The 14,531-nt window shown below is 43.5% G+C and overlaps 1 protein-coding gene across 1 annotated transcript in view; it reads left to right on the plus strand.

Annotated features, from left to right (window-relative positions):
• Positions 1-14,531, plus strand: part of FAM193A (family with sequence similarity 193 member A) — a 73,768-nt gene that overhangs the window by 17,987 nt on the left and 41,250 nt on the right. Inside the window, exon 2 of the mRNA XM_068149605.1 lies at positions 10,777-10,839. Within this exon, the coding sequence (XP_068005706.1) occupies positions 10,777-10,839 (63 nt within the window). The remainder of the gene's footprint in view (positions 1-10,776; positions 10,840-14,531) is intronic.

The raw sequence follows: 14,531 nt of genomic DNA on the forward strand, positions 1-14,531 counted from the left end.
TACTACAAAGTCTGAGATCATATGAAAGGCGGTGCTTAGATATTTAAGTATAGCTTAGCTAGACTTGGGTTAGCAGTGAAATGCAGCATAGTGTCCAAAGAGCACAGCAGGACTTCTGGGTTCTGGGCATTTCATCCTACAAAGCACCTGTGGTGTGGGTTGTTTGGTTTTGTGTTGGTTTCTTGTTTGGGGTATTTTTAGGGTATTGTTTGGTAGTGCTCAGCTGTCACATCAGACTTTCCTTTAAGAAAGAGGGAGGCAGGTAGTTCGAGTGGTTGAGGTAGGAATGACTATACCTATTTAAATTTCATGGTCTGAGTAGTTTAAGTGCTTCATTCAAATTAATGTCCAGCTGAGTCATTTATCCTTGTTTAATCAAACAAAATCAAACCCCCTCTTCTTTGAGTCTGACATGGCTTTAACTTCCAGTTAAAGAATGAAGCCATTGGAGATCGTTCTGTCTAATAATGAGAAGCACACGAGTTTCATCTTTTCAATCCTGGTTAATGAATGTTTTCTAGTTCCTGTACAGATCAGAGCTTTTTTCCTGTGTGCTAACATTTTTCTGTTGTGGCAGTGCAGCCTGTGAACTCCTGTTTCCTCAGAGGTGCCCATTTCCTGAAGGCTGTATTTTAGATTGATTCAGATAAAAGAAAAATTGAGTGTGCTATTGAAGAATGTGTGGGAGGAAGGGCACAGACTACAGAAGGTGCTCCCTTAAAACTCATTACAGAATAGCAACATCTCCCTTCTTCTGGAAATACTACTTCAAAGCTGGTACTGCTGAAAAAAACTCTGACCCAGGATAGTTTCAGGCATCTTTATTTGCAGTGCAGCTCGTTTCATTTAAGATGACTTTCTTCCTGAGTATACCTTTTGCCAGTCCTGGTTTGATGGGTTTGTAGTTTTGAATTGAAGTAGCTGTTTAAACTTCAGTCTGTTTTGATTGCTGTGCTACAGTAGAATTGTTCTATCTTAGCTCTGAGGACCTAAAGGGGGGGAGAAAGATAAGATGCAGCAGGTATCATAGTATCAGTCAGGGTTGGAAGGGACCACAAGGATCATCTAGTTCCAACCCCCCTGCCATGGGCAGGGACACCCCACACTAGATCAGGCTGGCCAGAGCCTCATCCATCCTGGGCTTAAACACCTCCAGGGACAGGGCCTCAACCACCTCCCTGGACAACCCATTCCAGGGCTTCACCACTCTCATGGGGAAGAACCTCATCAGTTCTATGTAAATCCACCAGAAGTGGATCTCAGTGCTTAAAGAACTAGAAATAGAAGGAAAACTGGTTTTCTTCCTATCCTGCACTGCTCGGTCCTTCCCTTTTGTTGGGGTTTTGAGTCATAATCAACTTGCTTTGTCATCTGTGCAAAGCAGATTGGGCTTTCTAGATGAAGCCTCCCCACCCTCAGCTTCTCAACATGTTTGACATCAATTTGAGGAATAGTTTTTAGTAAGCTCTGGAAATACTTGGGTGTAAGCAAATACGACACTGATAAGTTTTAATATGACTTGTTGAGGAAAGGAGGCCTTCAGAGAACCTGTCTTGCAGGTTAGTCAAATTCTGTAGTGGTGTGGTTTTACTTAAACACTGGAAGTCAATATTACATGAAAACTGCAATAGAATTGTCACTGAAATTGAGTTCTCTTTACTATTGATTGTATGAATAATGAGGAAAATTACAAATGCATTGGTTGAAGGGGCATTTACCTGGCATCTCTCCAACTGTGTTTTGGCAGTAGCACAAGGCAAAAGGGATAGAGACTGTTTTGCCTGTAAGAATTTTCTGGGGATGCTTTCATAGCAAGTTCATAGTTTTAGATTAATATGATGACTGCCTATTGCCAAATACATCTTACAAACTTCAAATAGATTTATTGTAATAGATTCTTCCTAATATGAAGTAATGTCATAGAATGGGTTGGAAGGGACCTTCAAGATTGTCTAGTTCCAACCCCTCTGTCATGGGCAGGAACACCTCCCACTAGACCAGGTTGCTTAAGGTCTCATCCAACCTGGCTTTGAGCATTGCTAGGCTTGGAGGCTCCAGAGCTTCTCTGGGCAACCTGTACCAGTGTGTCAGCACTCACATGAGGAAACACTTCTTCCTCAGGTCTTATCTCAATCCATCTTCTTTCAGTCTGAAGCCATCATCCCTTGTCTTGTCACTCCATGCTTTTGTCAAAAGTCCCTCTCCAGCTTTCCTGCAGCTCCCTTTACATCCTCCAAGCCTACTTTTAAGGTCTCCCCAGAGCCGCCTTTTCTCCAGGCTGAATAACCCCAACTCTCATCCTGCCTTCATAGCAGTGGAGCTCAAGCCCTCTGCTCGTATTTCCCCTTCTGGAGTACTAAATGAAAGATCTACTTAACAACAGCCTTGTTCAGTGGGCTTGTAACTAATGGCAGGGTGTGTGTGAGGGTCATGGAGGACTGGAACAGGTTGTGCAGAGAGATTGTGGAGTCTCTTCTGGAGCTCTTAAACATGCCTGGACACCTTCCTGTGTGACTTTCCCTAAGTGGTCATGTTTTGCAGGGGGTTTGGACTTCACCTCTGGAGTTCCCTTCCAACCCCTAGCATTCTATGATCATAGCCAGTTGGTAGATCTCACAGCTAATGTGGTGTTCTGCAGCAAATCTGCTTCCACAAACCTCCTCTGTGCCCAGGAGGGGAGTGTGCAGTCACATCATGCTTAGCTCCTTGGCTGTGGAGTGGAATTCTGGCTTATTTCTGCTTCCAAGCAGTATGGTAAGGTTATCTATTTGGCTGAGCGCTCTGTGTGGTGATGGTAATTTCTGTTAAGGATGAGAGCTATTGAACACAGATGTGCTGTGCATCAGGTACCAGCCTCAGTAAGGGCTGAGCTGTCACCTCAGCTGTATTGATGTGCAGTGCTTTCTGCCATCTGGAGCCTCTGCCAGCTTCCTCACTAATGCTTTACTCTTGGCTGTTGTTCAACTTCTGGCAACTTCTCTTTATCCTGCTACTTAATTATTTGAGATCTAAAAGGTAGTTTATCAATATTTGTGACTAGTATTCCCATTTTGTATCTCAAATGTGGGATATTAAGAGAGTCACAAGAGCCTTGTGCCAGTCCTTGGAGTGCTGCTTCCTCTGCAGCCTTTGCTGTTCTCTCTACCTGGTAATTGATGTAAAGATTTGAAGGTTTCAGAAGAATACCAAGGGACTGATTTCTTGCATCATTGATGTGTTTATAGATGTGTGTTTCTTCATTGAAAAGTTTTCCAGTCTGAGGAGTGTGGACCACACTAGATTAATGGCAGGCTGGGCTGGGAGAAGCTAACTTAGGTTGGTGTTAATGCTCCCAGTAATGTGCTTGGTAAAATGGATTAATGGGCTGCAGAATTCAATCCATTGGCCAGATCAGGCATTGGCTGCCTTAGCATGGCTATTGGATTTGTTTATTGTTACCACCCTCTCTTTGCTTCCTCTGGCTTCTGTTTGGCATTTTCCTATCTTTAGTAAAAGCAAGGATCTCTTTGTGTGGGAAACCTTCACCAATCTCTTTGTTGGCGAGTTTGCCACTAATCAATAATCACTTCCTGTCAGTGTCTCTCCTCTCACGCTGAGACTCCCTGGCAAGCAAGTGTGCGTTACTATCACTGCCTTCTGCTCAGTGTCACTAGAGATGTGTGATTGTCACAGTGAAAATGTGGAAGCTTGTGATGTCAGATTCTTAAGCAAAACACTCCTGCTTCTAAACTGGGGAGGGTGCTGGTGGTGGTTTGTCCGCTTCTCATGGGTAGCATTAATACAACTATTTGGTGGTCTTCATTCATAAAACACCTTGTTCCCCTACCTACCCCAAAAGCATCTTTCAGTGCTTCACCACACTGAACTATTTGGAAGTAGGAACCTCCAGACATTCCACTGTTGTAAATCAAACACTTGCCAGTTTCCAAGCCACTGCTTAAAGGCTCTTTGGAATTAAATTTTGCATAACTGATCTTAAGAGAATTTTTATTAATCAAAAGTCATGATGAAGCTTGAGAACTGCTTGAATGTCCTGAGTGTGGCTGTGCCAAGCAACCTTGGAATATAGAATAGAATAAACCAGGTTGGAAGAGACCCTCAAGATCATCGTGTCCAACCTATCATCCAACACCACCTAATCAACTAACCCATGGCACCAAGCACCCTATCAAGTCCCTTCCTGGACACCTCCAGTGATGGTGACTCCACCACCTCCTTGGGCAGCCCATTCCAATGGGCAATCACTCTCTCTGTGTAAAACTTCCTCCTGACCTCCAGCCTAAACCTTCCCTGGTACAGCCTGAGACTGTCCTCTTGTTCTGGTACTGGTTGCCTAGGAGAAGAGACCAACCTCTGCCTGTCTGCAGCCTCCCTTGAGTTAGTTATAGAGAGCAATAAGGTCACCCCTGAGTCTTCTCCAGGCTAAGCAACCCCAGCTCCCTCAGCCTCTCCTCACAGGGTTTGTGTTCCAAGCCCCTCACCAACTTTGTTGCCCTATGTTGGTGTTGCTGAGGGTTTTCCTGCCTGTTACTGGGCAGGTGGATTTGGATGATAGGTTGGATGTGATGGTCTTGAAGGTCTCTTCCAACCTGGTTTATTCTGTTCTATTTTGCATTTTCTGTACTCCAGTGCTAGGAGGAAAACTCTTACATTTTTATTCTCCAAACCATTTCAGTATGCTTTTCTGAAAGGGTGCTTACTCTCTCTGCAAAGCTTCTTGTACTTTTGGGCATTTGTCCACAATGACAAATAAGAAATCTTTAGACTTCTCTTGGGAAACTTTGCTGTTCACCTGCCACTTAGGCATCAGACTTTCATGACCATGGACAGGGACCATCAGTTGCCTTGGGCCAGCCCAGCTTCCCTTGGAGGGATGCAGCAGACCCAGGCATGCTTTGTCAAAGGATGCTTCTACACTTCTTGACCTTGCTGATACTGACCATAAATATACCCACAGCTGCACTAGTAACCTCTCTGAGAGGATTCCTAACTATAGCTCTCAGTGAACAGTCATCTGATTCCAAGACCTCCCTGGAGCATTTCTTTCGGTGTTAGACCACCTTTAAGAGCAGCTTCTTTCATGAAGAAATGGTGGGATACATAGTGTTTTGTTGTGCAGGGAGTCCTCTAGAGACTTTCCAGACCCAACTGGATACAGTCCTGTGTGACCTGCCCTAGGGGAGACCCTGCTTTGTCAGAGGGTTAGACTTGATGTCTAGAGGTCCCTTACATTCTGTGATTCTATGATTAGTCATATGCTTCAATGCCTTTTTTAGTTACTTGTGGGGTTTGTTTTGTTTGCTTGTGTGTGGGGGGTGTTTTTGCAGCAGTTGATACTTAGCAGGCCTTATGGTGTTCTCACTTTCTGTCCAGACTCTAGCAAAGACAACTTTTTCTGTGGGAAACCATATAGGACACTGCTTAGGCTTTTGGATGGGTACTTCCAATGCCTTAAAAAATGTTTGTGGATTTCTTGCAATATAGCAGATGGAAAATAATCAGAATGTTGAGATATATGAAGTCATGTAGGCAAGAGTGATGACATTGCCAAGCAGGTCTGTTTCAGCTTGCTCTTCCTCTGAAAACCTGGGCAGTACAAGCTATTAACTAGGTATAATGTGGGTTTATAGAACTATTAAGCAAAGGATCAGTGTTGATAGTTTACTGATAGTTTTCACATTATAGTATTGTTTCAGTGCTGTAATAGACCTTCTGCAGAGGCTGTTGTTACTGCAGAGACTATGGTCAGTACTGCCACTGTTGAAAAGCAATACTTAAAGCAGACACAATCCCAAACCTTGCTGTGCTAGAGGTCTGGGCAGCATGCTGTTCTGTCTGACAGTGTGTGGGACTAGATAAATGGAGAACCACAGTGCTTGTGTAGAATCATCCTCCTCCCACGTGCCTTTCCATATCTTACCAGTCTAGAGATGTCCTGTGTGAGATTTTGTTTGCTACTAACTGCTGAACCTCACTTTCATATGTTTATCATCATTCTTTCCCCTCATTCATACATTTGACTTCCACAGTGGCTTCTCCCTAACTGTAATCAGGATCTGAAATTTTCACTGACTGGAATCAGGTAGTTTCCTGTCTCTTGAAGTGAAGGCATAAAGAAATCTTTCTTCATATCTGAAAATCACTTAGGATTTTGGAAGCATCACTCATCTGCCAGCAGCGGTTTTGGGACCAATTTAGCTGTGCCTGGGAGAGGAAAGGAACAGCTCAGCCTGCGACTGGAGAGCACCCAAGGCAGAGCTTTCACCGAGGTTGCTGGGAGGGGGATCTTCACCAGCCAGCCCAGTTGGGAACTGCTGCCTCCCAAACAATGCTGGGTGCCAGGGGTGGGAAGTGAGGCAGAGCTGCTCTGAAGCTGCAGAGCAGAGTCGTGGTGTGCTCGCTGACTGGCAGCGCCCGAGAGAAGGCTCAGCACACAACATCTGTGCCACATGGGTTCTGGCATCGAGAGTGGCGGCAAAAGAGCAAGTGGCAGAGCTAAGAAGTCTTGGTGGGTTGTGGGGGTGGCAGCCAGGGTTAGGCACAGTACCTTTGTTTAATGTTACTTAGTCACTTCGGGAAAATGTGTTCTTCCGGATGCTTGATCAAATCTAATTTTCCTTTCCTTCTATAAAAATTAGGGAATGAATTGAAGTGGTTATGTCAGGACTTCATGGACTAAAGTGTGGCCTGAATCATCTCTTGGTAACATTTTTGGTTTTGTCTAGTCAACAACTTTCCTAATGTGCCTGGGAACATCAGTGCAATTTTTTTCTAGTGATTTCCCCCCCAGGAGAAATTTGATTAAATCCTGCACTTCTGAGCATCACATTTCTGTTGAACTGTTGAGGCTTCATTGATGATGAGTCACACCTTAATTTCTTCCTGTGCTTTTCTTTTCCTATGCTCTCCTGAGACATTGCATCACTCTCACTTTCCTGATGTTTGTGTGACTTCACTAGGCTTCAACTTTGAGGAAGATGGGGGTGTGTTGTCTAATAATATGTCACTCAGCCCACTGAAGGGCTGGTTTTGATAGTGACAGGCTATTAGAGCAAATTATGGTAGTCTGAGTGTTTATGATCTGGTTGCTCAACTGGTTCTTCAAGGTTGTTCAGGTGAAATCAAGGACTATTGCTTAGGCTATGATTTTTAGCTTCAAAGTGGAAGAAGCTCAGTTTAGACATAAGGAAGAAATTCTTCCCCATGAGTGTGGTGAGGCATTGGAACAGGTTATCCAGAGAAGCTGTGGAAGCTTCAAGCCTGGCAGTGTTCAAAGTCAGGTTGGATGGGGCCTTGAGCAAAGTGGTGCAGGAGGTGCCCTTGCCCATGGCAGAGAGGTTGGAACTAGATGAGCTTGAAGGTCCCTTCCAACCCAAATGATTCTGTGAGTCTCTCCTGTTACATTTGGGTAGATGTTATCCTGAGCCAAGATGATATATTCCTTTTTCTCCAGAGAACTTATATTTTAGAGAAAGTGAGTTAGTGTGACAGCAGCAGGAAGATTATTGATGGTTTCCCCCCCCATTTTCTGTTAGGGTGTGTAGTGCATGCAGAGATGGGCCACCTTCCTGATCCACCCCAGCCTTCCTTCTGGCACGTTCATGAATTAGGTTTTGGAACATTAACCTTTCAAAGAATTAAAAAAGATTATTCAGGACTGTAAAAGTGAACTTTCTGTAATTAAACCCCCAAAAGCTAGGGTCTTCCAGAAGTGGCAGCTGTCTAGCTTGTCACTTCTACTTCAAATCTCTGCACCCAGGATTCTATCTGTCAACATATGGCTCAGTAACTAGATCTTGTATGGTCCTTCTGCCATCCTCCAGTCTTTTCAGTAACACAAAGGATTTGGTACTATCAGTTAACTTGGTCATCTCAGGCACTTTCCTGCTACAGACTTTGGATAACTGCAGTTTCCTAGAGCTTCTTTGGAAAGCTTAATGAATAAGTGGAGGGAAGATAATAATAATCTGCTCCTTTAGTACTGGAGAAGAATAAAGCCAGCATTAACATCCTGAAATCATTAGTGGAACTGTAACATCCTTGAGCTTCTTCAGCACTCTTGGCTGAATGTCATTTGCCCTTGGTGGTTTGCTAATTCTTGAGTTGTCCATTTGCTCCATACTGGGTTTCTTTTTCTTTTTTTTTTTAACAGTGCTTTGCATTGAAGCAGATCCTCTAAAAATATTCTCTCAGTGAGAAGTTTCTTTCTGGAGTATGCCTTAAATTCCTCTGTAGTGAGGATGAAGGTGCAAGAAGTAAATCCGATGTCTCTGCCATGGCCTTAGCTTCTGAATATTTTTAATGCATCTATTTGTTTACTTCCTTACAGGAGCCTTACAGCTCCTGACACACTACCTAATGCTCCTTGCTCCTCATCTGCCTTGAAAAAGAACTCAGTTGTAGTTTTGGTGCTATTTTTTTCCCCCTTCCTTCCCAACATGATTTGTGAGACTGTCTCATTGTATTTTTGTTTGTTTGTTTTCCCTGTTCTTCGCTTGCTATTGTTTGAGATCCCTTTGGCTAACTTCGACAAGATTCTTCTCATGTTTTCTCTGCCATGCCATTCAGCCATCTCCTTCCCTTGCCCATCCTGTCATTACTCACCCCCAATGAAGTCCTTTCTCTAATTTTTGGCTTGCTTTAAGCCTCACATACAATGTCTTGTATCTAATTGCCTATGGGCACATAATCAAAATGGCCTGAAATTGTGCCAGGCAAGGTTTAGGTTGCATATCACCAAACATTTCTTTGCTGCAGAAGTGTTCAGGCATTGGAACAGGCTGCCCAGGGAGGGGGGTTGCCATCCCTGGAGATGTTCAGGAGATGTGTGGACATGGCACTTGGGAACATCATTCAATGGCCATGGTGGTGTTGGGTTGATGATTGGACTCAATCTTAGATCTTCTTCAGCTGAAACAATTATGATTCTATGAATTGTTGATGGTTTAGTTTTCTGCTGTTTGTCTAATCCTTCTCTTTACGTTCCTTGCTGTTCTTTCTACAAATCTTTAGGCTATTACTAAATTCTGGGGGGGCTTACACCAGTATTTTGAACTAAATTCTGGATGGTACTTGGGGCAAAGAGATGCCTTTTGGTAGTAGCATGGCAACTTCTTCCATGAAGCCCTCGCTTCTGTTGTTCAGTGTGTTGTCTTGACATCCTATGACACCTAGTAGGTAAAAGAAGCCTCCCACTGTTTTTATCTTTACTTCTGTAACACTTCTGACTGCCTTCAGCTTGGTCACTGACCATCTGCACATCTCACTGTGGCAGCTCAAGCTTTTCTCTTCAGCACTGTCTAGAATGTAAAGGAAGTTCATCTTCTCAAGAAAAGAAAGATTTTGAGCTGCAGATGATTTCATTCTAAACTTTCTTACTGACTGCTTTGTTCTTTGAATACATATGCATGCCAATAATCAGTGGACTTTGGTACTGAAGGATTTCTTTTCTTTGTGATGAAGGCTTTTTTTGGTTTTTTTTAAAGGCCTTTCTTCTCTTTTTTGGGAAGTGGCTGAATGAAAATAGGGAACTTGTTCCATGCAGACTTCTTCACTTCTGTAGTTTCAGATCTGAGATGCTTGACTTCACATATGAGGGTTTTTTCCTTAACTACCTACTTTAGAAAGCTAGCATGGGGTATGTAAGCGAGGTGGTGTGGTTTCTTGTTTGTATTTTCTCTAGCAGTGATTTGAAGATTGATTGATTTATTTAATCCTCTACCTTTGAAAAATCTGGCTGAAGGCAGCAACTTTGCAGTACTCTCTGCAGTTCTGTGGGTGTGTGAAACTGAAGGATGTCCCTTTGTACTGGAGGAGGCCCCAGTCTTAAGTTTCTAGGTTGGTAGCAGTGTAAAAACATTTACTGGATTCTGTAAATCCAGCACACAAGATGTGGAAGTTGCTACATTAAACACGGTAGGGTTTGGCGTGGTCTTCAGAGCAGTCTTAGAAATGTGTGAGGCAGTAGTGGGTGGAAAACTGGAGAGCACAGAGAGGTTAACAAAAACATGTGAAAGGTGGAAATGAGACATGAGGTAGATTCTATCTGAAATTCAAGAGATAAGCCAGTGCTTAAGAAGAGGGGGAAATAATGAATTAAGCAACTGACTGACATTTCCCCCCCTCTTTTTTATGCCTTCTCTTTATATCAGTTTGCTCTTCAAATTCAAGTCAGTGTGCAAAATGTACTCTTGTTGTAAAGTCTTCAAATAATGCTGCATGAAAACATCTGGGGTTTGTGAAGGGCACTTGATTGTATCTGTGCTAGTCTCTAGCATTTGTGGAGGTACAAGGTATAGAGGGGAATTATAACCTGGGGAGGAGGAAAGCTGCTGTGCTGGATTAGCTCAATGCCATTTGGATGCTGACTCTGGAAGAGTCTTCCTGGTTACCACTGCTTATTTTTCTAAGCAGTATTGTATCTTTGGCAACTGTCTTGATTCACAATAGAAGTTTAAATGCTGAATGTGAACAATCAAACACAGAAGGAAAAAAATGTCATTTTGCATGCAACTTTTTGCTTGTATCAATTCTTTCATCTCGAGGTTGCCAACAAAACAGTCATAGTGCAAAAATTAGAAACCTCTTCATCTGTGCAGCTTCTGTGACAAAAGAGACTTGCCACCTCTGCAGCCCAGCAATCATTCAAGTTTTAAAGGCTGTTTCATACAGCCTTCAGATCTTCAGATGCAGGGGCAGGTTTAGTTGTTTGACTTTGTTAGTGCTCTTTTAGTGTTCACCTCAGCCCTTGTAACCGACAGATGTAATTTTTTCCAGGTTTCGCTCAATGGCACACAGTTTACAGACAGTTCTGGATCAGAGTTCACAGGTGTTTCTCAGGTATGTACAGCTGAATTCTGTGGGTGTTTGTGATGGCAGAATTGGTCACTAAGGGGAGAGGATATTAAGCATGCCAGAGGAAATTCTTCAAAAAGCTTTCTCTTTGAGGTTGGGACTTGGCAAACTGAAGTCACCTTCTGATGGCTTTACTATTCAAGCTTTAAACGGCAGTGGAAGCTACTATTTCTGAAGTAGAATTGTGTCATTATAGTAAGCTTGAAATTGGACATTGTTGGTTTTTTTACATCTATCTATGCAGTTTTATGGTAATAAAGCTATTCTTGGATACAAATCTAAGTATATAGCAGAGATGCAGTTATTTCTGTTCTGGCTTGTCCTACTTACAGCTTTCATTTATCAATGTTACATATGAACATGTTTCAGAGAGGAAGTGGGACTAGGTGTTTTCTTCCAGAGATGTATCACACTTTTTTGAAGCTTGTCTAGTGGAAAAATAGTTTTCTCTTCTCTAAATGTACAGCCTGATTACACTGAAGGCACACAGCAATGTATATGTGACCTAGTTCCAAGCTCATCTAATCCGGGAAGAGTTTACTGCTGCTGCTGAATTGGTCACATGAACAGTGCATTCAGCATCTTCTGAAGAACTAAAACTGCAATTCATAACTTCATTTCAGTATGACAGAGCCATAAGGGCAGGCTGAGATGCTTAAGCACTCGATTTTGTCCAAGTTCTAACTGTTGGGCTTGTTTCATAGTTTCATTCAGGGTTGGAAGGGACCACAAGGATCATCTAGTTCCAACCCCCCTGCCATGGGCAGGGACACCCCACACTAGATCAGGCTGGCCAGAGCCTCAGCCAGCCTGCTCTTAAACACCTCCAGGGACGGGGCCTTGACCACCTCCCTGGACAACCCATTCCAGGGCTTCACCACTCTCATGGTGAAGAACCTCCTCCTCACCTCCAGCCTGAATCTCCCCACCTCCAGCTTCATTCCATTCCCCCTAGTCCTATCACTACCTGAGATCCTGAGCAGTCCTTCCCCAGCCTTCCTGTAGGCCCCCTTCAGATACTGGAAGGCCACAATGAGGTCACCTGGGAGCCTTCTCTTCTGCAGACTGAACAGCCCCAACTCCTTCAGTCTGTCCTCATAGGAGAGGTGCTCCAGCCCTCTGATCATCCTTGTGGTCCTTCTGCTTAGAAACTTTCCTTCTTGGCAGTTTATCTGCATGGTACTCTAGGAACCAAGTGCTTTTGTTTCAACTTCAAATCTCCTGTAAATGTGGGTTCAGTTGGGAGTTTGTCTGTGAGTTGGCCAGAACTGAGCTTGTTCACAGGATCACAGAATTAACCAGGTTGGAAGAGACCTTTGAGATCGAGTCCAACCTATCATCCAACATCATTTAATCAACTAAACCATGGCACCAAGCACCCCATCCAGTCTCTTCCTAAACACCTCCAGTGATGGTGACTGCACCACCTCCCTGGGCAGCACATTCCAATGGCTAAAATCTTTTTGTGGAGAATTTCTTCCTACCATCCAACCTAAACCTCCCCTCGAGCAGCTTGGGACTGTGTCCTCTTGTTCTGGTGCTGGTTGCCTGGGAGAAGAGACCAACCTCCACCTGGCTACAACCTCCCTTCAGGGAGTTGTAGAGAGCAAGAAGGTCACCCCTGAGCCTCCTTTTCTCTAGGCTAAGCAACCCCAGCTCCCTTAGCCTCTCCTCACAGGGTTGTGCTCCAAACCCCTCCCCTCCTGCTCTCTTTGCCATTGATTCTTTAATGATCGTGGTGCAGCTTTCAAGCAAGTTGCACAAAAATCTTGACTTTCTGATGTCCTTGCAGCATGGCTGAGATGTTTGACATGGCCTTTGTGAAAGAGTAAATGTCAGGTTGTCTTGACTTCTGAACCTTTGCATTTTGGGGTTTCCTATTGGTTGGAAGGTGTACATAAGGATTAGCCTGCAGTAGCTATACAGATGTCATCATTGTTCCAGCAGAGACTTAATCTAGCTTCCAAAAAATTTATTGAACAAGGAATCTTTCAGGGCTAAGGGAGTGAGCAGCCATGATCTCCTCTATCCAGGGTGTTTAGGTATTAATAAGATCAGCAGCTGAGTACAGGTCAGTCAGAGAAGTGCCTAGCTTGAGAAATCTGTCCATGCTTGTACAGCCAATGAGAGGATGGTTGGTCCTAGCCTTCCACGAGGCAGAGCCTTCCCTCATGAGAACATTTCCTGGAAATCTACAGTAGATGCTTGGAGAAGTGGTGTTCATTTTCCTTCCCTAGTGCTAAGGTATGAATTCATGAAGTGTCACCCATGAGTGAAGAGATGAGCTGGTCTGACTTAAACCATTAACTTAGTTCTGAACCTCAGAAAGATAAGAGGGTACTCATGGAGATGAGTTCAATGTCTTTGTCTGGAATTACCACTCTTCCTTCCTGTATCACTGAGTCTGGCAGCTTTATAAATGCAAAGAACAGAAAGCTCAGAGTTCATAATGCTGTGCTATTCTTCAGATGTCAGCAACAGGGAATTATTTGTTGTTGCTGTGAAGATGAGAGTTAGTGAATTCTGTTATAGCTTGAACTAGTCCTTTGCCCTAAGGAACTTTTCACCTGTGCTTGTGCAGTTCAACCCTACATGATTGTCAAGGCAGGAGTTTTATTAGTGTCAAGGCTGAAGCAGTGTCTGGAAGAATGCTTGAATGAATGACTTAGTTTGCCTTTTCTTTAACTATTTAACTGCCTTTAGGCTTCCATAGGAGATGCTGCCATCTAAGGCAGACCCAGTAGCACAGTCAAGTTGCTCATCCTGCAGTTATAAGATGTTTTGTTCCATTCATTAGAACTTTGCCTCTGTCTCATAAAGTTGGGTTCTGTTTGGCTTGGGCTGTTCGGTTTATTTCTGAGTATCAGCATCTCATGGCTGAACCATCTTTTTATGCACTGCAGCATCTTGGGAGACAGATGAGTTTTTAAGCTGCCCCTCTCCTAAGTTATCAGATTTGTTTGATTCAGTAGCTGATAGTGGATTTTAAGACCCTACTGATGGGTCTTGTTAGAATTGAGTTAAGCTTTTGTTTTGTAACAAGTTTGGCTGAAATGTCTTTGTTTCAGGTAGTGTTAAAGGAAGGAGGTGACACAGAACTTCAAAGATTAGTTATTTGTTATTATTAGTTATTCTTTTTGTCTCTAAGAATGACAGAGTTACAGGAATTGTCCTATCCCTTTTTCCTTACTCGATCTACTTACTTGAACTAAGAAACATTCAGTGCTAAGGGGATGTGCAGCCACGATCTCCTGCATGCAGGGTGTTTAGTCATTAATACTGCATTTTGCTTACTGGAGATGCATCTAGGCTGAGTTAATTTGGAAGGGAAGTCTGCAGTCCACACTCACTGACATTACTTTGTTTTGCCACATTACATCGTTTGACACATGGATAGGACACAGTCTCAAGCTGCGCCGGGGGAAGTTTAGGCTTGAGGTGAGGAGGAAGTTCTTCATAGAGAGAGTTATTAGCCACTGGAATGGGCTGCCCAGGGAGGAGGTGGTGGAGTCATCATCCCTGAAGGTGTTCAAGAGGGGATTGGATGTGGCACTTGGTGCTATGATTTAGTAGTCATGAGGTCTTGTGTGACAGGTCGGACTTGATGATCTTTGCGGTCTCTTCCAACCTTATTGATTCTATGACATTAAGATTGCTGTATTTGATCTCAGGACACT

This window comes from Melanerpes formicivorus, unplaced genomic scaffold (assembly GCF_026170545.1).
Source record: "Melanerpes formicivorus ecotype bairdi unplaced genomic scaffold, bMelFor1.0.p_v2 SCAF_18, whole genome shotgun sequence".
In the NCBI taxonomy this organism is placed as follows: domain Eukaryota; kingdom Metazoa; phylum Chordata; class Aves; order Piciformes; family Picidae; genus Melanerpes; species Melanerpes formicivorus.